A 26508-nucleotide genomic window follows, 5' to 3' on the forward strand; every position below is an offset into this window, starting at 1 on the left:
TCATGATTCAAAGCACAAAGACATGGTACGAGGTTCCAATAGTTATTAGTACATTCAGCATGTCTTTTAGGCCATAAAGTCAATACTCAAAAGATAACAAGCCGTGTAGGAACCGACTTCCGGGTCAGGTTGGGAAGAGGACGACGTCTGGCCTCCTCCCAAAATATACTCCGTACCATGCCCAATTATCTCCCAGTCAGACCACCACCTGTCCTCGGTCTTTCTAGAGTAGGTACTCCCTAAATGGTATGTATGTAAGTCATTCTCACTACTCAGAGACCGGTTTTCCACGTGTTTTTACAAGGATCGGAAAACAGAAGAAAAAGCCGCAGGGATTAGAAATATGTTGCAGACTCTAACGTATTCGACATTGACATAGAGGATGTCGCGCATATCTATGGTGCGTCCATTATTGGTTAGATACCAACCTTGGAAGTATTAAAAGTACATACTAGGAATTGAAAAGCGTGCTTAAAATCTACATTTCAATCCAATGAGCGACTTGCATCTACTTATTTCCACCAACCATACCCCTTTCAGTGAATTTTTCGCAATCGGATTGTACTACTACATAGTAAATTGTGTAACAATGGAGCTTGGGGCGTTAAGTAGCCAATTACAGGATGCACCAGAGTTGTATTGCATGACCACGATTCAGTAGTATTCTAATTTATAATGAGATCTAGGATTCAACAGCGATTCAGTACTGCAGAGCCAAATTATCGCTGTTTTCTATGGACCTAATGGGTCTCGGGGTCACTCTAACATCAAATCTCTATTTACCTCTGCGTGAAACCAACGGACTGTCCTCGGTCACTAACGAGAAGTCATGGGCATCGAGGCAGGCTTGTCGAGCATTTATCACACAGAGTCGGCCTCGCGTCAACACATCTCGATCGTATTCATCTAGAGCCTGCTTGAACTTTTCCCATGGTACTTCCCGATGCTGATTTTTCTCTTCTATCAAGGGACCGATCCTCTTGACGAAATCATATGCATCAGTAGTGGCGTTATTTCCACCTTCGCCACGAACTATATAAGAACATTTTAGTTAAAGAGAAGTCATTGACAAAGGTGATTTCTCATATCAACTCACACATGGTCATAGTATGAGCCGCATCGCCCATGAGGATGACACGTTCATGCTCGCGGTTCGTGGTTGGAAACCAATCGGCAAGATGGATTGTTGTTGCTTCTGCATCGTCTGGGATGATTTCTATAAGGCTTCGTAGATGCGGCTCCCAGTCGGATGTAATCCTCTTTATTAAGGCAATACGCTCCTGATTGCTTTCCGGGGTAGTGATGCTTTTACTCTCGGCCCATGAAATAATGACCTGGCAAATATAATTGCCGGTATCATTCCCTGTGTTGTATGGAGAGTTCAAAACTGCGATTGGTCGATTAGTAAAAAAGTCCAATTACCCTGGGGTGTAGTAACAACAAACTTACAGCTAAAGAAGAGGTAGATATTGGAATCTGAATGCGTGCCCTGAAAGAAATATGGGTCGATGGCCAGAGCGGAGGCCACTTCCTCAGGTGTATAGGAAACCGTTACACCAAGAAGACGTACTGGCACAGGATTGTTTTCAAAAGCCGACGGATGTAGACATTGGCGAATACGAGAGTTGGCGCCATCGCTCGCCACTAACAGCCAGCCATTTGCAGTCGTGCCGTCTTCAAAAGAGATACTAACACCGTCTTGGTTATCGGAAATATCCACGCATTTTTTTGACCACTGGCTCAGAAATAATAGTTTAATATGTATCCGAAGATTACAGAAGTGATTTTGAGGTAATATTTGCTGACTTACCTCAATATCAATACCAGTAGCCAACAGAGTCCGGAGCTTGGACCGAATAACACGTAAGCGACCGGTTTTCGGAAATGTAGCAGCATGCAGGGATTCGCCAGTTTTGAGATCCAGGAACCGATATTTTCCTGCATCCTGCGCGTTGGGATTCACATTGCACTCTCTGAGCCGCTCATACAGTTCGTCAGGCAATAGTTCCTTGAGCGCTGGTAGACCCCAGTGAAATGTGAGACCCCAGCCACCTGTGCGAGACACAATAGAGGCATCTCGATCGAAGATCCGAAAAGGGATACCAGACTTTCGTAGGTACTGGGCCAACGATAGGCCGCTGATCCCAGCACCGACGATGAGTATGGGGGATGAGGTTTCAGTAGCCATGTGGTTTTCTTTGGTTTGGGATTAGAGCTGGGCAGGCTGGATTTTCCGTGGTCTTATCTTCTTTAATTACTGAAGCAGGAGATACGAATGTCTTTGTATTGCAAATGGTTGTGTTGGAGAATTTTCAAAGCCTCTAGGGTTAGGTCTCCTGATATCCCAATTAGCGAGTACTTAGAAGTCGGTTACCAACGGCTGTCCAATAGTCGCCAGCCAACCACGTACGGAGATGGTAAATTTCAGGATAACTTACGGAGTACATCGTCTCTCTGTCTTCCCGGATGTAGTACGTATCATCCTACGAAGCTCGCTTACTTTTAAGGGCGGGGCCAACAACCTCAGAGTCTCTTACTCGCAGCTAGACCCTAGTCAGCTTGTATTAGGCTAGTATAACTAAGGATTAGTGCGGCACAGTGCGTAATTAGCGAATTTACTCCGTAGTGCTGTCCCAATTCATGTGTCTTTTCTACGGAGCATCCAACTCCACCGGGATCGCTCGATCAATGTCCACAACCCCGCGGTCGGCGAGTCTCCGGTAACCTTATACACAGGGAACTCTACTCTGGACGCGGTTGACTGTCTTCTTCTGGACGGAGAACGATCGCATTTGACTGTTCGAGATCAAATGGTGGATTACACTAAGCGATGCAACGAACGACATAACACAACAGTTACGGAGAGGTGGACAGAACTTACGAGTGAGAGGATGTGCTCCACTTGTGGAGAAACAGGGATTTGTGGACTACGAAATATTTAGTGCATTGTACGTACGTTATGGTAAGTCCAGAATGTGTGTCTGGACCGCTGCAAATTAGATGCAATTCTTGTAAAAGCTACATTGCAGCCAATGTCTTGCTGTTTCTGATCAAACCCCTTTCGCATGTGATTGAATGAAGAATCCGAAAATAACGATAGAACAATGGCGCTCTGAGGGACGTGAGGAGCGGAATGAAAAATTTTTGATGCATTCCTTAATTACGGAATATGTGGTCTAGAGACCTTCCTGGATGCGGTCTCGATACAATATTCTCGGTAGTTAGCAATGTGATATTTTCGGTATCAATCTAGCTATGACTAGGGAAGCTGTGAAGTAACTGGTGTCAATTAGGCAGGATCGCTTCCACACGAAGCCTTATACGTATATGTTATTTTGTACATCAAAAATATTGGATAATGCTATTTGAACTACCATTACCATGTAGTTTCTTAAGTGTGCTTACACGAACCGTTAAATGTGGAAACATTGACATGTACTACACGTATGTAGCGCTGTGATATGTATACAACCCGAACAAGGGTAGACTTAAAATGTGTATTATAATCAGTTACCTGGGTACTGGATGATCGGAAAACTATAGAATACGCAGAGCTGCTCTGAATTCCAAACAGGTGCTGTTGTAAACATCCTGTTACGACAGACAGTACACAACTTCATTCTACATATAAAATATGGCATCTGACAAATTTCGCATTGCCATCATCGGCTCAGGCCCAATTGGAAAATTACTTGCGTGCTCTGCAGAGCCACATCCGCGCATCGAACTCACCCAGTACGAGGCAGATACGCTGCCATTACGTCCATCATTTGGATACGGAATTGGGCCGCAGACTTTTCGTGCAGCCAAAGTGCTTAACCCCGAGTTTGGTCAGCGGTTCTACGAAGAGTCCTTTAAGGATATTATCTGGATGCGATGGTGGCACAGCGGCGAGGAAGACCGATTGATCGCTAATGTGGACATGCCTGAAGGCAAAGTGTTTGGTAGATTGGGCCGGGAGGAGCTTATGCATCTTCTGGATGATAGTCTACCAGGAGGTATGAGTAAAGATGAGATCCAGTACGGTAAACGTCTAGTTGACGTACGCAAGACTGGCCCACAGCAATTAGAACTGGTTTTCGAGGATGGCTCTACGGATAAAGCGAACGCGGTATGGGCAGCTGACGGCGTGAATTCATTCTGCCGCAAACTTGTGCAAGGTGAGGTCTATCGGCCACCTAGTTACACCGGCATGCTGGCCTACCGGGGCAAGGTGGACGCCGGCAGAGTGACAGAACTGGTTGGAGAAGCGTTTTCAAAAGAGACCTACTGTTTCATAGGGGTCAAAGGATGGCATGTGCTTATTTTCCCAATCGAGCACGGCAAATTTGTGAACATAGCAGCATTCTGCGTGGAGCCTGAGGAAAAGCGTTTCAGGCGCGATGAAAAGGTGACTCTGGAACAGCTACTCAGCTACTATCCTGGCCGGGGTTCCAAAATAGATACTTTGCTTAAGGTAAGCAGAAGAAGTTGATCTCTAATAGTAAGACATCATATAACCAGAGAAATGTCACTGACAAGCTAAGCTCGTACACAGTGACACCCACGGTGGCTGCCAGAGGCTTAACATCACTCACATACAGAAGCTTGAAACACTGGTCAACCCAGAGCTTTGTATGACTCTGTTTGGCGATGCAGCAAATGCAATGACTCCGCATATGGCAGGATCTATGTCGTGTGGCTTCATCGGCTGCACAACGTTCTTGCATGAGGAATGGAATCCTCTTATTCGGTCTGGTTCGCTTCCTGAAGATGCTCCAAATGAACAGATTGCAGACGCCCTGGTCCAGGCTTCACAGGCTTATGAAGAAAAGCATCTTCCACTGGCGCAGAAGCTAGTTAATATGTCTGCTGAGCAAGGCCCAATGTGGAGTGGTGGCATTACGGACGTGAAGACATTGAAAGAGCGGCCACTGTTCCTGTGGAGTTCAGCGGATGATAAGAACTGAGAAAAGAATGTACCGATATGATACATGTCATAGAAGAAAGCTTCTTTGGGATATAGCATACGAACATACTATCTCATACACAACTAATCATCTTCACTTGTAACATGCCATAGACGTACGGAATGGGACCTCAAGAAGAGTACTGTAATACCCTCAGAGGTGGAATATGGAAGCAATGGGAAGAAGGCTATATTGTTCATTAGCAGAGCTTACGCTCTACTAGTTTACTACGTTCACTAGGGCTATTGAAAATTCTATCATATATCAATGTCATATGTAATGAATTTATCAGATAGATTTATACGCTTGCAACTACTATTCCATATCTACCTGCATTGAAGTCTTCTATGGATTTAGAGAGCTAGAATACGAAGTTTTGCAAGTAGCTCAAGTATATAGTATAAGTGATGTTTTTCTTCATTACAGAAAGAAGTAGCTTCTTCTATATTTCTAGCATTATCGTAGTGATTGAAAGCAATTTGTGCTTAAGGTTTAGTTTAATAATTAAAGCTTCAATAGCTGTAGCTAAGTTCTCACCCACTATATGGTCTGTGGAGCTCTGTGAACTGTTGGATTTTCTCGCAATATTTAAATTCTTCTGTGAGCTAATGGCTAATAATACTAAGGATTGAAAAGTGAATCTTGCTAATCCATACATTAAGGGACAGGGCAATTATTTTATATATTGCCGTAATCTCTTCTTTTAGTTTAACATGTTGTAAATTAAAGTCTTCTAAAAGACACTATCAAAGTGTGTGACGAGAGATAAATAGAAGTAAAACTCCTAGTATATCCTTATGTCATGTCCATTCGAGTAGAACCCAAGTAGTGAAGGGTATGCACAAGAAAGAATCAATACTATTAGAATCCACAAATAGCGAGGTATGGACGCCTTGGTGATTATCCATTCCACAACCTACATCAAAGCAACTTAAATTCTAATAGTGTATCGCAGGATACTATGACTATAGCACAGTACACTCAATCACAGATTCGGCTCTAGTTTCTCGTGTCGCATTCAACATCACGGACGAAGAGGGCGAAGACACTCCAGTCGATCTGCCTATGACATGCGTACTGGGAAGATATGATTTGAACACCGACTACAATGGTTTGACGGACGAACAGGTTGAAAATGAAAGCAAGAAACTGATCATGAACGGGCCAATCAAGGCATATTTACAATGGAAATTTTCATATCTCCGCTAACTAAGAATACTTCTTCTCATAACCAGTGGATAGTATTGTTCTTTTCCTAACACCGAATAGACACTCGCTTAATTATCGGTCGGCTGTACTACACGGTGCTGCAAGTCTTGTTCCCAATACGGAAATACAGAAAAAGCGTTGGGCAATGTGTCTTTTGACAAACCACATGTAGCCGGGCAGATGGGAGTCAACTAATCGAGTTGCAAAAGAAATGAAAAGCGTACAAGTCATAGAGGTGAAGATACGAACTGGAAGCTCCAAAATTCGGGCACATGACGTCGGCGATTTTGATCCCTCAGTTGTTTGGGCGTAGTCTCCAAATTGGCAGAAGATGGACGTGTGGTCTGGAGTCATCCCGATCTACGAATTATTTGGCAAGCCGGTATTAAGTGAAGTGATGGACGGAGTGGAAAGACGGGGAGCGACCCCAAATTTGGAGCAAATAGAGAAAGGATTCGACTGCGACGAAATGAATTATCAAAGGACTATCCCGAGAACGTCGCTTCTGCTGGACCAGTGGAGCAAGGTATGAAAGAACGAGTTCAGAAATGGCAGAAGACGTTATAGTCCGCTCGACGACCGTACGTTGATACGCCTATCGTATTACACGAGATTCAAATTTCGAGCTTTGCATTATAGTCACAAGAATGGAATTCTTGCTGTGAGGGCATCCCACTTTTTTAAAGCTCGTTACATGTGTGTATGGGAATCCCCAGGTGTTAGTATCAGCACCGGAATATTAGTTATTCCGTTTCACCTACCCTGGGGATATTCCCTTTAGGAACCGGTCATAATATTAGAATAACATTAATATTATCAGGCTCATGGACTCTTTTGGAATAGCCTTACTGCGTAATCCTGTGCTTCGTGTTAGGGCTGTTGCGAATACGAATATTCGCAGTAATCAGCAATATTCGTTATTCGCATTCGCAATTCACAAACATTGCGAATAATATTCGCTCTTTTTATTCGCAAGTCTTCATTGCGCGAATAATTATTCGCCAAATAAACTGCGAATACGAATAATTATTCGCAATATATCACGTGCAGCAATTATGTGACACACAAAGGAGATCAAACAGCTAAAGATAGCTTCGTCTCTTACTCTTCCCTTCTCTTCTTATGCTTGGTATTCGCGCTACATAGTACCAATATGATTAATCCTGCTTCATATTGACAGGCCCCTGGCATCTTACAGACTTCTCGCTGAAAATACCTCTACTATTTTCCCTTCCATATATTTGCCTACAGATCTTGATCTTTTCCGCTGGTGATGCAGACTCGTGGAAATCGTCTGAACTACCTCGCTCTAAACGATGGCTATCAGAGCGATGAACCTCCTGAAGACTTGACATCTAGGCTATCTAGGAGTCCAACTGCCCAAGGTCCAGGAACAGGCTCATCATTTCCATCTCAAAACCCTGATCCGACTCAATCAGCAGTCAGTACTCGCCTCGATTCTTCTATCAAATCTTTAGATGATGAAGTTTTGCCTACAGACTCAGTATCTCAGCTTCCAACTAATACCGCAAGTTCCCAAATCTCCCATGTGAATCCACAAAAAATGAATGGTTATGGGGCTATTTTTATACAAAAGAGTTCCCTAATGCATGGATTGAGAATAGGAACAAAAAAAGGCGGCTCATAGACCAAGAAATATACTGTAGTATTATCAGCAAAGATACTGGGAAGCAATATAACTGGTTTACAACAGACTCAAAAAGACAGACCTCTACCACCAATATAAGACTTCATTTGAAGGAGAAGCATGGAATTCTACCACCTAATACCTCTCAGCCAGTTATTGTTATACCAAAGTCTACTATCCTTGGACTTTGGGGTAGTAGAGGCATACTCACAGTTCAAGAACTTCTTAAAAGGAATCTTTGTTGCTAGGTAGTTAGTAGCAAGCAGCCCTTTACAGTCATTGAATTACTAGCCTTCCAACAAATGTTCAAGGATATACCAGGAGTTTTACTTCCATTTACCTCTCGTCACACACTTCGACAGCGTCTTTTGGAGGACTTTGACTTACAATGTGTCAAACTAAAAGAAGAGCTTGCAGTGACGTGCAAAAACAATTACTCTATCCCTTGATGTCTGGACCAGCAAGAATCACCTTCCAATCCTTAGTATTATTGGCCATTAGCTCACAGAAGAATTTAAATATTAAGAGAGAGTCCTGGAGTTTACCGAGCTCCATAGACCATATAGTGGTGAGAACTTGGCTGCAGCTGTTGAAGCTTTACTTGTTAAACTAAATCTTAAGCATAAATTGCTTTCAATTACTAGTGACAACACTAGTAATAATGAGCGGATAGTTTTACAATTATTCTAAAACTTGCAGAAGTTAGGGGCTAGTCCTTTATTTTGTGGTCTAGGAAGTTATGTACGGTGTTTAGCACACATTATCAACCTTATTGTAAAAGACATCCTTTCTGCTCTCAAGTCTGGCAATATAGAAGAAACTACTTCTTTCTATAATACCCTTGATGAAGGAAGATATTATTCATACTATACACTTGAGCCACTTGCAAAACTTTGTATCCTAGCTCTCTGGATCCACAGAAGTTCTCAACGAAGGCAGATATGGAATAGTAGTTATAAGCGCATGAATTTATCTAATAAATTTATTAAGTATGATGTTGATACGCGATGGAATTCTACTTTTAGAATGCTAAGTGACGCTTTGAAGGTAAGCTACTAGCTTCACACACTCGCATAATATGGAACTAATACTTTAAAGTCAAGGACACAGCTTGAGAAATTCATTCACTATGAGATAGATTTCCCTCCCTTCTCACAGAAAGATTGGACTCGACTCTCCCAAATTCACACTGTGCTCTCCAAGTTCAATGAGTTTACCTTGTTTATCTTAGAAAGAAAACCACAGATTAGTCTCATAGTTCCAATATACTATGAGCTCTATGATTTATTGCATGATGCTGCTGAGCGCAAAGAAGATTTTGCAGATATTGAGGAGGATGTCGCAAGCGCTGTCAGAGAGAGTATTAAGAAGTATATGAAATACTATACTTTAATGGATATCTCTAACACGTATTATACTGCCTTGATCCTAGATCCTCGTGTAAAGGGAGATCTTCTCCTATATGAATTGGACAACGAGGAAACTGGCAGGAAGATTCTCCAAGTCCTCCATGGCAACCTTCATGAAAATTATCCTGATACTATAGATTAGCGTACTATAGTGGAGCCCCCAGATCACAGCTATAAGAAGCAGAAAGTGGGCAGCCGGATGTTGCGAAGGCTACAGCCTCAGGACAAGCCTCAATCTTCTGATATTGATAGGTATTTCGACAATATCTGGGTTGATGCCATTGACATGGAAGATCCGAATTGGCTATTCGAATGGTGGAGAGTCCATAGGAAGGATTATCCTCGGATGGCTGCTGCTGCTAGAGATTACTTAGCAATCCCAGCCTCTGAAGTATCAGTTGAGAGGTTATTTAACTCAAGAAGAGATATACTTGGCGTACAGAGATACTCTATGAAGGGAGAAACTATGAGGATGCTAATGCTGTTAGATGATGTATATCGTTAAGCAGTAGATGATTATTGATTAACTCAGAACAGATATAACTTACTCTTGCGTTACTCTGTAGTAGACTTTCTAAGGAAGAGCCAAAAAATAATTTGCGAATTGCGAATATTCGCAGACATGACCTTTGCGAATAATTATTCGCAGCGAATATTCGCAAATACGAATATTCGTAACAGCCCTACTTCGTGTTATCAAGACATAATTAAACCAACATTACATATATTCCTTCCAGAGGGCCCCTCCCCTTCAACGGAATACCTCTCATCCATGCCTATACAGTTATAATCCAAGGACCAGTATGAATTTGTATTTCAAACAGTTTCTCATGGGAAGACAAGAAATTCACCTCCATTCCACCAGTTTTATAGAGTCACGGCAAGAAACGTATCTATAAACAAACGTAGGTGTAACATAGGCCGCTCTACCATTGGCTCAGGAGCTCCATGAAAGGATCACCATCGCTAATGCAAGGCAGAAGCCACTCCGCGTCGAGCCTCCTCTTTTACCTTCTTCAACTACCACAACGTGAACGGATTTTATGAGCGACGCGACACAACATGGTCGGTCTTCTTTATCTATTCAGCTGCTTTGCCGTGGCAATGACTTCGGCTTTAGCACAAGGTGTCCTAGGTGCCTACAATGTTGATCCTAGCTCGGTTTCAATATCCGGCTTTTCAAGCGGTGGCTTCATGACCGTACAACTTGGTGTTGCTTATTCCGATGTCTTCAATGTTGGTTTCGGCGTATTTGCTGGTGGTCCTTACGATTGTGCGCGTAACCAGAACGTAATAAGTCAATACGATATCACAGAAATGGCAACAGCTGACTACGTATTCTGATAGGCTTTCAACAACTGCATGTTTGACAACACTCCATCCATTGATATTCCAACAGCCAACATGAAATCATGGAGTGGTGTTGAAATTGCACATGTCTCCAACCTGAGGAGTCGTAGGATTTACATGCAAACTGGATCTGCAGATGAAGTTATTGGTCCAAATGTAATGAGGAAATTGAAAGCACAGCTGGACCAATTCACTAATTCCAAGGAACTTACCTATGTCACTACAACTGATGCGGCCCATACATTTCCTGCAGATTTCGGTGGCTTGGGTGACAACCCATGCGATACGTCTGAGCCCCCATATCTTAGCAACTGCAACTATGATGGCGCTGGTGCGGTCCTGCAGTGGTTGTATGATGACCTAAATCCGCGCAACACGGGATCCTTGTCTGGAAGAGTTATCCCATTTGCCCAATCCGGTTCTTACGGTGCTCCCGGGATGGACACTACGGCCTATCTCTATATGCCCGCTTCGTGTGAGGACTCCTCGACTATCTGCAAACTGCATGTTGCCCTTCATGGATGTACCCAGGCATATGGTTTCATTGGTGACAAATATATCAACAATACGGGGTATAATATGTGGGCTGGTAAGAGCTGACCTGCCCCAGTTGTCCAATCTCGACTCTACTAAGTAATCCCGCCTGCTAGATAAGAACGACATTATTGTTCTCTTTCCTCAAGCGGTTGTTGACAATGCCATACGTAGAACTTGGGACGGCACACAACGGAACAATTCATTGGGCTGCTGGGACTGGATCGGCCAATATGGCCCTAATACGGACCAGATTGGAGGTAATCTCTCAACCTCATACTCTTTGTGTATTGGCTAGAATGACAACTTTACTATTTGATAGGTGTCCAAATGGTTGCTATCGTGAATCAAGTTCGACGAATCATTAGTGGATATCAGGATTCTCGTTCACGTCGAGCAGCATATTCAAGGCTTTTCGAATACCTGACTTCCGGGTTATGCTATTTTCTATCCTTCGCGTTATAGCGGTATAACTCAGGCACATGACCAAGAGACATACCGAATAGTTCGATGAAATGTTTGCTTCTCGGATGTCATAATACATAATAACAGCTAAGATATTGGATTCATTTAAGACGCTGTGCCTTCGCCAGCACTGATCCAGCGTTTCATTCATAACTAAGTTTAGAAGGCTTGTAGGATGCATTTGAATTGGGGAGAGATACATAGGTACAGTGAGGTGCGTTCAATTTAAATCTGTGATTTATTCTAGTTTGCAAATTACCACGATGAAACTTTCAACTGGAAATTCCAAAGACAGTAAAGTGCGAAATTTGTCCTAAACATATTCCCCAGTCATACTTTTTGTCCTTTCCATCTTCACCACTTTTCTGTCTGGCGTATTGGATCTCCAAAAATTGCCCGGGTGAACAAGAGGTCAATTTTTATAGGATCTGGTGAGCCGAAGTTCATGTGGTCTGATATAAAAGTAAAAAATGTCAGGATCTCAACTTTCCAGTAACGGAGCGATTCTCAAACGCCAAAATTACGCAAGGGAACGTTCAGCTGTTGGGAATGCAAAAATCGCAAGATCCGCTGTGACTTTTTGATTCCTAGTAATTTAGTTTGCGAGTCATGCCGGCAGCGATATTTGAATTGCACGAGTCAAGAGTACATTGAAGTTGAGGATACTAGGAGTGGAGACATCGAGCAGCGCATCAACAACGTCGAGGTCATGGTCAACCAGATCATGAGGAGTAAACGAAACATGAAATATTCTCTCAATAGCAGTGTCCGAAGTCAAAGCTGCAATACTGGCAATCGCACGGCATTCCTGTCGAACGAGTTGATACTGACACGCGGGACTTCTGCATACGATACCTTCTCCACCTTCAATTTCTCGGCACCCTCCTTTATTCTTTCTCTTTCCCCTAATCAGCAAAGTTTGGATGCCTCCGTTTCCTTGAGTCACTATCTGCATTCAATAATGCCTGAGAATGCTGTTACAAAGATGATATTCACCCAAGCAAACTACCTCCAAACGCCATTTCACCCTGCAGTCTTTGCACAAAGATTGTCAACCTCGCACTCCGTATGCAGCAGCTATATTCTATCAAATCCTACGAAACAAGAAACAATATGATGGAGCCGGTGCAAGATGCTTTAAAACGATTTGTCGAGATTGCCATGAAATATGTTACTTCTCATGACAAATTAATGGAGAACTTTGACGGGTTGGAAACCTTGATGCTTGAGTCTGGATATCACGCTAGCGTTCGGAATCATCAAGCCGCATGACTCACTCTTCGTCGAACTATAGGTATTGCCGAAATTATGGGTTTGCGTACTATAAAAGCAGGTAACGATCCTTCCGCAGAAAAGATATGGTACCTACTCGATTATTCCGATCGGTTCCTGTCTGCGAATGCTGGCTTGCCTTGCAACAGTTCAATACTAGTTTTGCATATGAACGTTCACGGGAAGGCAAAAGTGCTGTCGAGAGGCTTTCACGGGTCCATATTTCTCTTCTCGGACGCATAATTGAGAGAAATATGCTCCTGCAATCATCAGACAAGGATTTGCGTTTAGTGTGCGAACTTACTAGAGCTATTGACTCTGACTTGAAACAATCAGCCAATATTCTGTCAAGCGAACCTTGGATCATCCCAAATTTGAGCAGTTCCGCGACACAAAAGGACATATTGAAAAACTCAGCAACATTAACTGTCCAGATGCACCACTATTACCTGTCTCTTCTTCTTCACCAGCCGATTTTGTTACGGGGGTATTAGCTCCAAAGGGCACCAGAGATTGATGACTTCCATGGCCTCGCTGTTTATACCTACAACAAGCTAGCTGCCCTTTTGGCTAGTCGCCATCTTCTTAATCAATTTTGATTTTTCAGAAACGTTCATCATGCAAGTGCCTACCGAGGGCTGGATCCCAAAGCATGGATTGCTTCTGTGAAGTTCCTCCTGGCTCATATCAACAGACATCAAGTATCTGTGCATGATCATTTAGAGCAGCAAAGACTGCAGGACATAGATATTGTTTACTGACTTGTTAATCGCTTTAAAATGATTTTTACTACGTCGAAAGCGTTCAACAGTTGCGTACTCTGCTGGAAATTGATGCAAATGCAGCACTCGGTGCCAATTATTCTTTCACATGGAGCCAGAACCGCAAAGCTATCATATCGAACAAATACTCGGAATTATTTATACCCTATCTTGGTATAGTCTCAATAACATCAACGAAAGCCAAAGCGCCCAATCTTAGGAACGCTTCGATCGAATTACTAGCAACGGAGATTTGTATTCGGACTTGGCTCCGTGCGAAAGCTCACGTAACGAGAGTATCCCAAGATCTGATTTGCTCACTCAACTTCCTCTGGAGTCGTCCAATACATCAATGTTGATACAGCCTTATCACTTAGCAACACAGAGCATTCGAATTTCGAACTTGGAACCACTCTCCAAGCTACTACAGCACTTAATGAGTGCTGCAACGATTTCTCGAATGATATTCAATCTTAACCTGGTCTGTGACTATAGCTGGAATTCTCTAGTAGAACACTGAATTATCGAGTAATGCATTTAAAAATATTGGGTGTTGTTCTGATAAGCCCTGTCTACTGCCTCGTTCGAACAGTTCACCAATCTATTCTAAACAAGCACCTAATCCTTCTTCAAAAGAGGCGTATCTCCGTACGAATACCCTGTCTTAGCTTGGAAGCGCTCCCCAACTACATAACTTGCCAAGTCTCGAAGAAGTTTCTCTTCCTCCATGGCGATGTCCACTGAAATACTCGCTAAGTTCTCATCAAGACTTTTGGGACTGGTTGTCCCGGGAATAGGGAAGATATCGTCACCTTGCGCTAGTAACCAGGCAAGAGCAAGCCGAGATGGAGTTATCCCCTTCGCATTTGCCGTCTCGGTAATCTTGTCCAGAATAACCAAATTTGTCTTCAAATTGTCTGGGTAGAACCATGGTAGGATGCTACGAGAGTCTCCAGGCCCACTGACGTCCTCGATAGTATGATATCTGCCAGTCAAAAATGCGTTCCCCAGGGGACAGTAGCATACCACAGCCACTTTAAGCTCGCGTGCTGTCTCCAATAACCTGATCTGCGGTGATTCGACCTCACGGCAAAGCAGACTGTATTCGATCTGAATTGCAGTAATTGGATGAACGGCGTGAGCTCGACGCAACGACTCGGCACTGCACTCACTGATCCCTAGGTGCTTGATTTTACCTTCATTTTTTTTTGGCTCGACCATTGCCTGGATTATCTTTTCAATAGGCGTCACCTTGTCTAGAGGGTGGATATAGTATAAATCGATATAAGGCAATCCCAGGCGTTTCAAAGACTTCTCGATCGCTCGTCGGCAGTACTCTGGCGACGAGTTCGGGCTCCTCGAAAAACCTCGCGCACCTATGAAAACGCACCCACGCAGGTAAAAAGTACTGCTGGAAAGAATCTCAGTGAAAATAGACCTCCTTGACAGTATATTTACCAACTTTCGCCTGCTCAATCGACGCGGTTGAAGCATGGGCCCGAAAAGAGGTAAAAAGGGCACTCCGTGGCCAGAACCACGGTTTGCAGATGACCCTGATATACGCGCATATGTAGCTGCAGCCATCAAAGATCTCGAGGCACTGAAGAAGCACTAAGAAGCACTGGAGATTGGCATGCCCCGTGAGCTCTCTACTTCCGTGGTTGACGCGTTCTTATACCTGGCTCGAAGGGTGAAGAATACGCCTACGAATGAGCAACTAGCGCAGCGGCTCGCGAAGGTCGAATTACACGTGGAAAAGACGCAGAAAGAGGTATCTCAGGCCTCTCGAGAGATTACTACGACCAAAAGCAACACGAACCGCCTGGTGGAGGCAATATGCCACCCAACATCCCCAGGGACACGTACCGCGAAAAATTCTCCAAGCTTCAGTCACGTGACAACTAGCTCAGAGTCGTACGTACAGGCCTGGGGACGTAAGGTGCCCTCGAACCCTCCCACGGTCTCTAGCGTGGGATTGAGTAGTGGAGGAAGCTTGCCATCAACCCCATATCCAAGCCAGGAGGACCTAGAGGTCTATCTGGAACATACCGATCCAAATATCCTCAACCCGATACGTCGATTCCCGGATAAGGTGGTGGAGAAGGCAAATCTCGCAATACGCAGCACTCAAGACACCACCATCGCACATCGACGAATTGCGGCAGCCCGTATACTACCTAGTGGCGATATTATACTCTTACTAGGCACAGTGGACGACGTCGACCAGCTTACCCGCAAGAAGGACTGGATTAGGGCATTCGGAAACGAAGCACGTATACGAAAACGTACATGGGGCGTCGTCGTACACGGCGTCAACACGAATATCAACCCCAAACAGCCTCAATTCATAACCATGCTTACCTTAGAGAACGCCCCGGTGTTCGCGCAGCTTCTAGCCTCTATGAATGTCACACACACGGGCTGGCTTCTAAGCGAGTATAAGATCAAGGAACAGAAGCTCACAAATGCCCACCTTGTAGTCATATTTGATGATGAAAGGATTGCTAATTTTGCAATCCAACGCGGCCTTATTATTAAGGGAAGACAGCACAATGTCTCAATATACGACAAAGCAGCCAATCTCCAGCAGTGCTTCAAGTGTCAGATGTATAAACATATTGCCAGGCACTGTCAGCGCCAGATCTGCTGCGCGTACTGCGCTGGATCTCATGATACAGGGGATTGCCCTACACCGAAAGAGAAAGAATACGCTAAATGTGCTAATTGCACCGCAGAAAATGTCCATATCAAAGATCCTGCCAAGAGACTCAATACGAAACACTTTGCGTATGCGAGGGAGTGCCCGATACGAGCTACATGCCTCGCAGAGGCACATCAACGACGTACATACGGCCCACAATATCACACTCCTGTGATACGACCTGGCAATAGTCAGCCCGGAGCCATCTCACCAAATGACCCTACACCAGCTGAAGCAGCCAATACAGAGCGAAGTCCTCGCGCACCGGCTCGTACAGCCACCACACGTCGATCTGCCAACTCAAGAAGTAAGAGCGCAGCAGCCGCCCGAAAACAAGTGGCAGAACGATCTGAGCCCGAGCCGATAAGCCCTACATCAGGTGACCCTACCAATAGATCCTCGAAAAAGCCTATGAGAGCGCAGTGGGATAAAGATCTAGTTATAGATGCAGATCCTAATCCTGAACCTAAGACAGGACCTGAGACCCAGATCAAATATACATATAACACACGTGCACGTCAGAATACGAAGCCTCCACCAGGAACCCCGGTTCTGCAATCAGATATTGCTCCACTAGAAATTTCACATGTGCAAGCTGTTAGGACTGTCCGCCGAAGTAAGAGTGTGCATACGATCCCAGACGATGACTCATCTGAGGATAAACTTACCCAGCCATCAATCCACGAAGCCCCTCAGGATCCAATCGAGCCAGCTCAGGAGGCTGATACGTTAATGACCACGAACCTTGAAGACAGCACCTGGGCTAACAATCAGTAATGTATCGTAACACCAATCGACTACAAATCCTGCAGGCTAACTGCTGGAAATCGCGGGACGAGGTCCAGATGCATCTCTTTGGTGAGAGCGAGGTGCAAAATTACAATATCCTGGCTATCCAGGAATCCTACATCAACAAACATACCGACCCACTAACAACATACTCACTAGCGCTCAAGGGCAGCTTCCATATCCTACTGCAGCCCACACCCAAGGAAGAATACAAGAAACGCCCACGAGTCTGTTTCTACGTCAATAGAGGGCTAGATCCAGCCACATGGGAGGTCCAATACCATAATAGAGATCTGAGCACATTGACACTTCATACAGCCGCCCATGGAACCATCCATATTCACAATGTATACAATCCAGGAGTCAATAGCAACGAGGAATCTGTAATTAGCGCCCTGCAAACCGCCATGGCACCTAGGGCGCAGCATATTGTATTGGGGGACTTCAACCGACATCACCCGCTGTGGGCGGGCCCGCGGTACCGACACGTTGACGAGGAGGCCACCAAATTAATTAATCTTATGGATGAGCATGGGCTCGAGCAGCTCTTGCCACCAGGCACGATCACGTACGAGAGGGTTAACGCCAAATCTACAATTGATCTGGTGTGGGCATCGCACAATCTAGCCAACCGGGTAGTGAGCTGCGACACCAAGCCAGAGTGGTGGTACGGAGCAGATCATGTCCCAATCTCCACTCAATTTGACCTTACAGCTATACGTGTTCCTCCATTGGTTCGCAAGCAGTGGAATGCAACAGATTGGGACCTCTTCCTTAAACTGATGGACATATACAATTGGCACCCAAGGGAGCTTAATGACAATGAGGCGATCAATGAGGCGATCCGCTATCTAGTTGAGGCAATCAATCAGGCAGCTGAGCAAGCGACACCTACAAAACAGATCAGCATCTACTCACGAGCGGGCTACACCCCAGAGATGGCGAAGCTTAAACACCACGTATCTAGGTGTAGACGACACGCACGTTGTATAAATACAGATCAGGCATGGGAGGACTACGCAGAGGCTAGGAAAGAGATGAAACGGCGCACCAATGAGCTCGCACGAGATCTACATCGCCAACGAATTGAGCAGGCAATAGAGTCAATAGATGGATTCTGGAGAATTGCCCGTTGGGTCCGCAATAGGGGCAAACCACGTGCCACGTTTACCCCAACGTTACACTACAATAACACGAGTTACACAGCCCCAAAGGAGAAAGCAGCCCTATTCCGAGAGGTCCTCCACCCAGAGCCCCCGGAGGCAGATCTGTCAGATATTGGGCCACAATATAGATATCCCAAACCGTATACGATGCCACCAATCACGTTAGACGAAGTCCGAACGGCAGTAACCAACGTGAAGCCCGACAAAGCACCAGGGCCAGATGGAATCCCCAATCTGGTCCTACAAAGGCTGCTCCCTACTATCAAGGCCTATCTCGTTAATCTCTTTAATGCATGTCTACGTCAATAATACTGCCCTGACCATTTCCGAAAGTCGACAACAGTCATCCTTCGCAAGCCTGGAAAGCCTGATTACTCTGATCCAAAGGCGTACCGCCCAATAGCGTTACTGAGCACGATTGGCAAAGCACTAGAATCAGTGTTAGCCAGACGTCTCAGCTATCTAGTGGAGCAATATAATCTTTTACCAAAGCAACATATTGGAGGACGTCGCGGCCGCTCATGCGAACTAGCAATCCATCTCTTACTAGAAGAGACCCATAGTGCGTGGAGAGAGGGCTCACGAGTAGCCTCAGGGCTTGCACTTGACGCGGCAGGGGCTTTTGACAACGTCAATCATATAAGACTGATACACGACCTACGAAAGCGCCAGGTGCCAGATGACCTGATTGACTGGATTGAGAGCTTTCTAAGCAATCGCCGCACGTCAATCACACTCCTAGAGGGCAATATGGGGGAATTTCTAGTCAATACAGGCATTCCGCAGGGCTCCCCATTGTCACCAATCCTATTCCTATTCTTTAATGCAGATCTTATTGAGCAGATACTCGCCGAGTGCCCGGACGTGATTGTACTTGGATATATTGACGACATCTTCATCATGACATATGGGACCTCCGCCGCAGCCAACTGCCACACACTCACCAAAGTACACTAGGTTGCAGAGCGCTGGGAGAGGACACATGCCTCTAAATTTGTGCCTGCCAAATATCAACTTACCCACTTTTGGCGGAAGCACCAAATGGTGCCTAAGCCGAGTGGTAGGCTGGATGTACCTCTCATAATCAAGGGAGTAGAAATTAAGCCTACGGACTCAATCAAATATCTAGGAGTTTATCTGGATACCCACCTCACTGGGGAAGTGCACGTACAGGAGATGAGAAAGAAGGCTGCAAAACTGGTGGCGGGATTAAGCTCAATCGCAGGATCGACATGGGGAACGCCCCTGGTTCATCTAAGGAAGATATACATGGCTGTCCTCCAACCACAGATCATGTACGCGTGCTCCACGTGGTATATATGAGGTGGAAGAGGGTTCACCGGTGCGCAGCGAGCTGCAGAGCAAGCCATCCGATCGATCTAGGATCAGGCTCTTCACCAGATATCCGGCGCGTTCAAACATACGTCACGACAGGCCCTAGAGGTCTGTCTCCATGTACCACCTGCAGAGCTCACGCTCGCAAAGCTGGCTGAGGAGGCCTGCCTGCGGATCATGACCTCACCACTTCGATCTACGCTTTACCAAATACGTGGCCAAGCCCACTGTAACGACCCATACACGTCGCCACTTCATCGATTGGAAACAGCCATCGACCACAAACTGGGGAGTGATACTAGCCAATGTATTGAGACAATCTACCCCTTTGTAGTGCCACCATGGTGGGAGCCACCAGAAGCAAGGATTGACGATACCCGTGAGGAGGCTATCAAGGCTATTGAAGCAATCTCAGGAACAGATACAACAATACAGTTCTTTACCGATGGGAGCGGCTTTGACAATGGGATTGGGGCAGCGGTCTACTCATCAATAGGACAGGCTTATAAGCCAGTAGGCTCATCTGACACATATACTGTTTATGCAGGGGAACTGGAGGGAATCGATGCGGCATTGGAAATCCTACTCCGAAGCCAGCCATGCGACGACAACCCACACGAAGCCACAATCTACACAGATAATCAAGCCGCAATACGCGCCACGTGCCAGCTAGGGCGGTCCTCTGGGCAGTATATCCTTTGACGGATCGTACGACACCTGGGCCTCCTACGCGACAACCGATCTCGATGGCGTGTACGACTACAGTGGGTGCAGGCCACGAAGGGGTCCCAGGCAACGAGAAAGCAGACAGCTGGCAAAGTTGGCTGCAGTCGAGGCGACACGGCGTACACAGGAGAACGCCCGCATAGCCAGGATCAGCGCACCCAATCAGACTACACCACACGCCGCACGAATGTCGTATATTCCAAATCAGTCAACTATCCTTATGGCAGTGTGTCGCCAGAGGCTACATGCAGGCTTTGCAAAGAGGTGGAAGGAACAGTGGGAGCATGCCAACCATGGACGGCATCTCTATCGGATAATCAAAGCACCAACGAAGATGGTGTTGCAGCTGCACGAGGGATTACGACGGGCTTGGAGTTCAGTGTTAATCCAACTACAAACAGGTAAATCAGCGCTACGCAGCTTCCTAGCGAGTGTACGGATTGAAGACTCACCTCAATGCGAATGTGGCCTTGGGGATCAGGATACGGCCCACGTCCTCATACGGTGTCCTACCCATATAAACCTGCGTATGGAGACTCTCTGGAAAGAAGCACGCGAAACAGATTATCGGAAGCTCCTTAGCGAACCTCAGTGGGTTCGGCAGAGTATTGAATTTATGATGCGGACTGGTCTATTGACGCAGTTCCATCACGTAACCCCCTTAACAACCACGCGCTCACAGTGAGTGCGACACTACCCTGATGAAGAGTAACCATGTTGATTCGGCTTGGACGGATCAGCCACTTGACACGTTTGGAAATAGAACCGGGCACCAAAACATAAATATCACGTCACCCCGCACCGAGATCCTTCACTCATTTTGTATATGTACACATTTCCTTTGTTGGTTCGGCGTTCTGTTCGCTCGTTATCTGTTGTTGGTGGTCTTCGGATCTGGATACGGATACGTGTCGAGACTTTCGCGTGGAGTTGACTAAGTCAGCGTCAAGCCGGAAGCATCTTGGCACGTTGACGTTGATTTATGCTTTTATACGGTAGTACGCCCGCTGCCCAATTAGAAGGCGCCGCCGGCCACTAGGCTTAGATGCGTGTATGAATCAATCAATCAATCAATCAATCAATCAATCAACGAGTTCGGGCTCAAGCTATCATTAACGTGTCGAATACCGAATTCAGTTGATAAGAAAATATCGTTTCGCTTCTCAGGGTTCGCATCGAACCATTTACCAAGCAAGTATTCGGAATTACCATATTCGTCGGCTATGGAGCCAAACTGTCAGGTATCCCGAAACACATGTATGCTAGATGCTCGCGAAGGAACATACCTGTATCCCAGAATGTCTCTCCTCGGTTGTAGGCATGGTCTAATAATACGAAGCGCTCAGCATCAGGAGGTGGGAGGTTAAATACTCCACTGTTATTCATCAATCCGAGTCCTAATCGTGAGAGATTTGGGCCGTGCTTGCCAAAGGCTCGAGTTGGGACTTTGCTGAGAGTGGCCATTTAGTTTCTCTTATACAGCGTGTTTGATGCCGGGAGTATACATACAATAAGTGATTACATCTCTTTTACTGTAATCAATGACTTTGTGACTTCTTAATAACTATATTCATAGGATATATCGGCGGAATTTACGGTGAGGAATGGAGATGCTCATTTGAAAGACAACCACACGCTCTTCACAATGCCTGTATAGAGCAATAGTAGTAGGAAATATCGAGCGCCTGAGTTAACTTGAATGGTACTCGAATCTAGTCTCGTATATATGAATGGAACAGATACTTCATAATTCCCCCGAGCACGCCACTGATTCCGCCATAAAGTCCGCCAGGGCTGGATCCAACAGGATTTTTTTCATTGGATAGAGGCTTACTATACTAAAATACTTTTAGCATGGCTGGCAAGTATAGTGCGAAATTTACGACAAATACAGTTGAAAATTTCCCGAAATACTGACACAATTTGCTAAAGTACAGGATCACCATGTAATGTATTCAACTCATTTGACATGATATGTAGCTTTCGCACTGATTATAGGGCAACTGGTTTCAAAAAAGAATTAAACAGCCCATTCCGAGATAGTTCGCTCAAAGTCAATGTTATACAACCAGTTCAAATCAAACTCTCCCTTCTGAATCTCATAACTGTCCTGATTTGGCAATCTTCTTTTGTCAATCATTGCATTAAGTTCCAGAACTTTATCGATTCTTGCTTGTCTTCCTATCTGCCATCGTTTGAATATCTCATTTCTCCTAGAGGTATGACCGGATTCTGTATGCTGCTTTTCAAGTGCGCCGAGAACACCAGCAAATGTGTAAACATCTTCAAAGGCTTGTTTTACCCCCTGTCCAGCCGTGGGTGGAATTGCATGTGCTGCATCGCCCAGAATCACAACATTTCCTCTCTCAGATACCCATGTGTTGAGTTTCGGAACAATGTAGAATGGCCAAAGATTTATTCTTTCCTTTGAAATATTGCTAACGGCGTTGGAGACCACTGGTGGGAAATCCGAGGCACCTTGCCGAAGGAAGTCTATACACCACTGTTTATTATTGAGTAGATCTGCCCAGCCATCTTTGTCAAGGTTGTCTGTAAATCGACGTTGCTTGCCGATTAGAACTTCACTACCATCATGCAGTTGCTTCGTAATAACGAACGCCCCGTGGTCATTGTTCATGAATGTCAGTGGTGTGCTGAGACCCTCAGGAAGTTGTAGTTGGGCTGTTGGCACGGCGGCCGTTACTCCGATACCCTTTGTGAAACGGGGTACGAGGTCAGGGTATAGGTACTTGCGCACCTGAGAATGAATTCCATCCGCTCCGATCAGAAATGAAGTCGATGCCTGAGTGTCGTCGGTGAACGACCAAGTCACCTCCTTGCTTGTCTCGGAGGTTATTCGAGCGAACTTTTTGTCATAATTTATGAAGATTCCGTCCTTCTCTTGAGTCAAGTTGTGCAATACCTCGATTAACTCGTAGCGGTACACACGGAGAGCTTGATAGCCATATTTGCTTGCAGAACCGAATTCAAAGGTGTCTACAGGAGTCATGGCATTGTCAGTGTCAAACTCGTAACTTCTAAGTCGTAGTTGGTAATATACATCAAGTGCGTCAAGTATTCTCAACGCGTTTGGTGATAGCATAATCGCACCGCCAATGTCAAGGGATGCTGGACGTAATTCGTAGATGGTGATATTTGTGAAACCATTTTTATGAAGCGCCAATGCAAGAGCCAGCCCAGATAGTCCAGCACCAATAATTGCGATTCTAGAATTCATACATGTAGATGAAGACATCCCACCAGCTTGAAAAGATATACCTAATATATGTTAAAGTTCTTGTGATTGTCTCTTGAGACCAATGATCTTCAGGGATATTGTCTTTCGATTTCGATAATTCTCATATTATTTATACACTAGATCCGTGTGACTTTCTATACGGTTTTTCATGTATACGTCTTTGAATTTGCTAGTTAACTACCAAATTGAGATCCATTTCTAAGCTGTAGACCGAGCCTTAAAGTGGTGAGCTCGGGCATAAGGGCACATTTTCCAAAATAGGTAATGTCTCCCACTTAAAGTCGAGATTCGAGAGACGGCTCTTCGCATTTAACCAAAGATTACAAATATTGTGGAATATGAAATCTACTGAGCGAGGATCTTACTCAATTCCCCGAGCTAAATTTCCCATTGGTAACTAGAATTTCATGAATATGATGATGTCTTCGGTTCTATTCTTCACCTCGGTCCTAGCTCCAGACACACTGGAGCTCGGCCGACCCTATATTGACCGTGAACAGGAAATAACAGCCATATAGGCAATACGTATACAAAGATTACAAATGCGATAGTGTTATATCACAAAAAAGGCTCTCTCAAGTACTATGGTGATAGGTTCAATGTCAATAGAAGAATGAATAGATAACATAAGCCCATAAAACTTTCGCTTCGGCCAGGGCAGAATCATTCGTGATTCTTAATTCTTGGAAAGCCGGAGGTCCAAACAAATTATCAAATTATCGTTTCTTAGGTACCTTGGTGGTGTCAAACGGTGTCCTTTCTATGCACCTGTTGATTACGTACACGTCTTTATTCAGTATCTATGCTGATAGATCACCGAACGTAGTGTATTCATCCACGAACATCAGCATTATATCGATGTCTACGACCAATCAAATTCGTCAAGTAAGATATGTCTCTCGAATGGCGGTTCGTTTGGACCACACTCTTTGGTTCTGTATTTCAAAATTGCGCTCCTTTGATCAGCATCTAAGCTGATATTCACGTTCATGATTCGCGACAAGGACGAGATATATGTAATATCTGATGCCGAAGAGATTGTTGTTGCTGTATTGCCACATAAACGTTGAAATTCCATTTCAATCTCAAGTTGAAGAACAAGATTAGCCATTATAGCGATTAGATTGGAGTCCCATGGCCCCTCTCGATGTGGCCATTCTCGGATGATTTGAAGCGCTTGCCGACGTATGACAACAGACGGACATTTGAGACAGATGTATATCAATGGTGGAAGAATTCCCATATCTAGTAATAGTGTTGGGCGGGAGTAATTGCTGGGGATGTTTTCTTCCCAGAAGCTGTTCGCTATTCCTTCGGCGAGTAAGACGGCCTCCCCGAACTCATTAACATGAAGGTCGTATATTATGTCTTCTGAGTCGATGTATGTCTCTAGCATTAGTGAAAAGGTTCTGTGGTGTAGTCGGACCAGGTCGATTGCACGCTGACACCTTGTGTCTGATAGACCCCGCGCTCGAGACTCGAATTTATTAAGCCGGTGTAGATAACTCGTGAGTTCTATTCGAAGACTCTGTTGCATTTTTTTGACTTCCAATCGAGTCATACTTGACGATTCCCCTCCTCCTTCTGAAGGTAGCTGCTCTACCGCCGCAATGTAACAGCAAATTTGCTGAAACAATCTGTCAAGATGTTGCCGGGCATCCATAATATTATCAAAGTCTTGGTTATCGTCGTACTCTGATTTAGTAAGTTGGTAAGGATCAGACACGTCAACGCCGAAAAAAGCAGATTGGAGATGAAGGCGCAACATTGTCTCCGAAAGACAGGACTCAATATATTCTGAGTAGTCCGATGGTGGCAAGTCCCTGCACTGTATTTTTTTTGATTGTGAACCTTTAACCAAGGATAGTCCCTGGTGGAGGTGTACAAAGGCGTCATTGTACTGACCACGGAGTAACTCGAAAACAACGAATAAAAGACAGCATGTCAATATAACTTCTTGTAGTTTTGGGTCATTGGAATGCCTGCGGGCATTTAATGCAGACAAGGCTCGCGTATACTGCTCAAGTGCAAACCGTTGCTGGCGGTTCGTTAGTTCCGCTCTCGATAACGGGACCCCTCTTGCTTCTATATCCTCATGGAGTGCACTAAGTGCAACGACGGCATGAGTGACCGCTCGTTCTGAATAGCTCATGGGAAGCACCAGGCTGTGCCAGAGTTGGGTGTCAAAGAAGCCACTCATCTTCGGCACAGTCCAACATTGAAAATAAGCAAACCCTCTACGTTCTTCCGAGTTAGTTCCGGGTAAAGCAGTTTCGATACGTCGAATAGAAAGCGAAGGTTCCGTTCTGATTGTGGCGATAGCGCTCTTGTTCACATTATTGCTATTGCTGCTGCGCTTTCCTCTGCCTGGGTGAGACAGCCGAATTTCGTCGTAACCGTCGCATTTCCAGCCGTCAGAGACACAGTTTTTGCAAGCAATTGGAGTTTCGTCGCATTTAATATGTCGTAGTCTGCGAATTGTCTGCAGTTAGCAAGGGTTATCATCCGTAAGTGACTGACGGAAACTAACCGACATGTTCGGCATCCTGCTCGAGAACGTCGAGTAAAAGTTCGTTTTCTTTCCGAAGTCATTAGTCATGTGCTATAGATGAACCTTTTGGAACAGACAGATGGGAATGTGTCGTAACAGACGCCGGGATTCGATCATATAAGCAGCCATCCAAAGGATAGCTGCCAAGGACTCCGCAGGTAATTAATCCCATCATAGAATGGGCATTGAAAACAGAAGTGAGCTGAATATAGCTGTAACCATTTGGCCACCAAGCCCACAAGCATTGACCGCAAATATAGGAATGAAGCATGAGATAACCGGAATTTTAGCTAGTGGAGCAAGTCCCTCTTGGATCATAAAATTGGATGCTCAATTATTATCCCGACAGCGCGCAGCTTGTAGCTAAAAGTGGCAACAATGAGA

General features: G+C 45.0%; 13 protein-coding genes across 13 annotated transcripts, besides 4 other annotated features; 8 read left to right on the forward strand and 5 right to left on the reverse strand.

Moving 5' to 3' along the window:
- Positions 1 to 620: 620 nt before the first annotated feature.
- TSTA_098560 (FAD binding domain protein) lies at positions 621 to 2466 on the reverse strand. The gene is made up of 5 exons (XM_002485792.1): positions 2439 to 2466; positions 1811 to 2336; positions 1450 to 1735; positions 1097 to 1387; positions 621 to 1032 (listed from the first exon to the last, which is right to left on the reverse strand). The coding sequence occupies exons 2-5, from the start codon at positions 2186 to 2188 to the stop codon at positions 776 to 778; spliced, it is 1212 nt and encodes a 403-aa protein (XP_002485837.1). The 5' UTR covers positions 2189 to 2336; positions 2439 to 2466; the 3' UTR covers positions 621 to 775.
- Positions 2467 to 3582: 1116 nt separating this feature from the next.
- TSTA_098570 (salicylate hydroxylase, putative) lies at positions 3583 to 5059 on the forward strand. Its single transcript, XM_002485793.1, has 2 exons — positions 3583 to 4456; positions 4527 to 5059. Exons 1-2 carry the CDS (start codon positions 3635 to 3637, stop codon positions 4947 to 4949), a joined length of 1245 nt encoding a protein of 414 aa, XP_002485838.1. The 5' UTR covers positions 3583 to 3634; the 3' UTR covers positions 4950 to 5059.
- A 727-nt stretch (positions 5060 to 5786) lies between these two features.
- TSTA_098580 (uncharacterized protein) lies at positions 5787 to 6158 on the forward strand (the record flags this gene model as incomplete). The annotated part of the gene is made up of 2 exons (XM_002485794.1): positions 5787 to 5831; positions 5895 to 6158. 2 exons carry the CDS (start codon positions 5787 to 5789, stop codon positions 6156 to 6158), a joined length of 309 nt encoding a protein of 102 aa, XP_002485839.1.
- A 2050-nt stretch (positions 6159 to 8208) lies between these two features.
- Positions 8209 to 9708: a mobile genetic element.
- TSTA_098590 (uncharacterized protein) lies at positions 8770 to 9357 on the forward strand (the record flags this gene model as incomplete). Its single annotated transcript, XM_002485795.1, has 2 exons — positions 8770 to 8853; positions 8905 to 9357. 2 exons carry the CDS (start codon positions 8770 to 8772, stop codon positions 9355 to 9357), a joined length of 537 nt encoding a protein of 178 aa, XP_002485840.1.
- A 569-nt stretch (positions 9709 to 10277) lies between the features above and the next one.
- Positions 10278 to 11165, forward strand: TSTA_098600 (uncharacterized protein; the record flags this gene model as incomplete). Its single annotated transcript, XM_002485796.1, has 2 exons — positions 10278 to 10505; positions 10563 to 11165. 2 exons carry the CDS (start codon positions 10278 to 10280, stop codon positions 11163 to 11165), a joined length of 831 nt encoding a protein of 276 aa, XP_002485841.1.
- A 1108-nt stretch (positions 11166 to 12273) lies between these two features.
- TSTA_098610 (uncharacterized protein) lies at positions 12274 to 13597 on the forward strand (the record flags this gene model as incomplete). The annotated part of the gene is made up of 4 exons (XM_002485797.1): positions 12274 to 12630; positions 12687 to 12772; positions 12916 to 13323; positions 13444 to 13597. The coding sequence occupies 4 exons, from the start codon at positions 12274 to 12276 to the stop codon at positions 13595 to 13597; spliced, it is 1005 nt and encodes a 334-aa protein (XP_002485842.1).
- Positions 13598 to 14215: 618 nt separating this feature from the next.
- TSTA_098620 (oxidoreductase, putative) lies at positions 14216 to 15181 on the reverse strand (the record flags this gene model as incomplete). The annotated part of the gene is made up of 2 exons (XM_002485798.1): positions 14216 to 15038; positions 15060 to 15181. The coding sequence occupies 2 exons, from the start codon at positions 15179 to 15181 to the stop codon at positions 14216 to 14218; spliced, it is 945 nt and encodes a 314-aa protein (XP_002485843.1).
- Positions 15182 to 15230: 49 nt separating this feature from the next.
- On the forward strand, positions 15231 to 17075 carry TSTA_098630 (uncharacterized protein; the record flags this gene model as incomplete). The annotated part of the gene is made up of 2 exons (XM_002485799.1): positions 15231 to 15265; positions 15287 to 17075. 2 exons carry the CDS (start codon positions 15231 to 15233, stop codon positions 17073 to 17075), a joined length of 1824 nt encoding a protein of 607 aa, XP_002485844.1.
- A 68-nt stretch (positions 17076 to 17143) lies between these two features.
- On the forward strand, positions 17144 to 19210 carry TSTA_098640 (reverse transcriptase, putative; the record flags this gene model as incomplete). The annotated part of the gene is made up of 3 exons (XM_002485800.1): positions 17144 to 18046; positions 18092 to 18529; positions 18587 to 19210. 3 exons carry the CDS (start codon positions 17144 to 17146, stop codon positions 19208 to 19210), a joined length of 1965 nt encoding a protein of 654 aa, XP_002485845.1.
- Positions 17306 to 20374: a mobile genetic element.
- Positions 19295 to 20719, forward strand: TSTA_098650 (uncharacterized protein; the record flags this gene model as incomplete). Its single annotated transcript, XM_002485801.1, has 3 exons — positions 19295 to 19501; positions 19637 to 20101; positions 20354 to 20719. The coding sequence occupies 3 exons, from the start codon at positions 19295 to 19297 to the stop codon at positions 20717 to 20719; spliced, it is 1038 nt and encodes a 345-aa protein (XP_002485846.1).
- Positions 20529 to 20927: a mobile genetic element.
- Positions 20928 to 21370: 443 nt separating this feature from the next.
- Positions 21371 to 21404: a microsatellite.
- On the reverse strand, positions 21393 to 21778 carry TSTA_098660 (uncharacterized protein; the record flags this gene model as incomplete). Its single annotated transcript, XM_002485802.1, has 2 exons — positions 21393 to 21535; positions 21601 to 21778. The coding sequence occupies 2 exons, from the start codon at positions 21776 to 21778 to the stop codon at positions 21393 to 21395; spliced, it is 321 nt and encodes a 106-aa protein (XP_002485847.1).
- A 556-nt stretch (positions 21779 to 22334) lies between these two features.
- On the reverse strand, positions 22335 to 23812 carry TSTA_098670 (salicylate hydroxylase, putative; the record flags this gene model as incomplete). The annotated part of the gene is made up of 2 exons (XM_002485803.1): positions 22335 to 23593; positions 23755 to 23812. 2 exons carry the CDS (start codon positions 23810 to 23812, stop codon positions 22335 to 22337), a joined length of 1317 nt encoding a protein of 438 aa, XP_002485848.1.
- A 343-nt stretch (positions 23813 to 24155) lies between these two features.
- On the reverse strand, positions 24156 to 26165 carry TSTA_098680 (uncharacterized protein; the record flags this gene model as incomplete). Its single annotated transcript, XM_002485804.1, has 3 exons — positions 24156 to 25370; positions 25425 to 26044; positions 26104 to 26165. The coding sequence occupies 3 exons, from the start codon at positions 26163 to 26165 to the stop codon at positions 24436 to 24438; spliced, it is 1617 nt and encodes a 538-aa protein (XP_002485849.1). The 3' UTR covers positions 24156 to 24435.
- Positions 26166 to 26508: the final 343 nt, after the last annotated feature.

This window comes from Talaromyces stipitatus, genomic scaffold, assembly GCF_000003125.1.
Source record: "Talaromyces stipitatus ATCC 10500 scf_1105507295511 genomic scaffold, whole genome shotgun sequence".
NCBI classification, from domain to species: domain Eukaryota; kingdom Fungi; phylum Ascomycota; class Eurotiomycetes; order Eurotiales; family Trichocomaceae; genus Talaromyces; species Talaromyces stipitatus.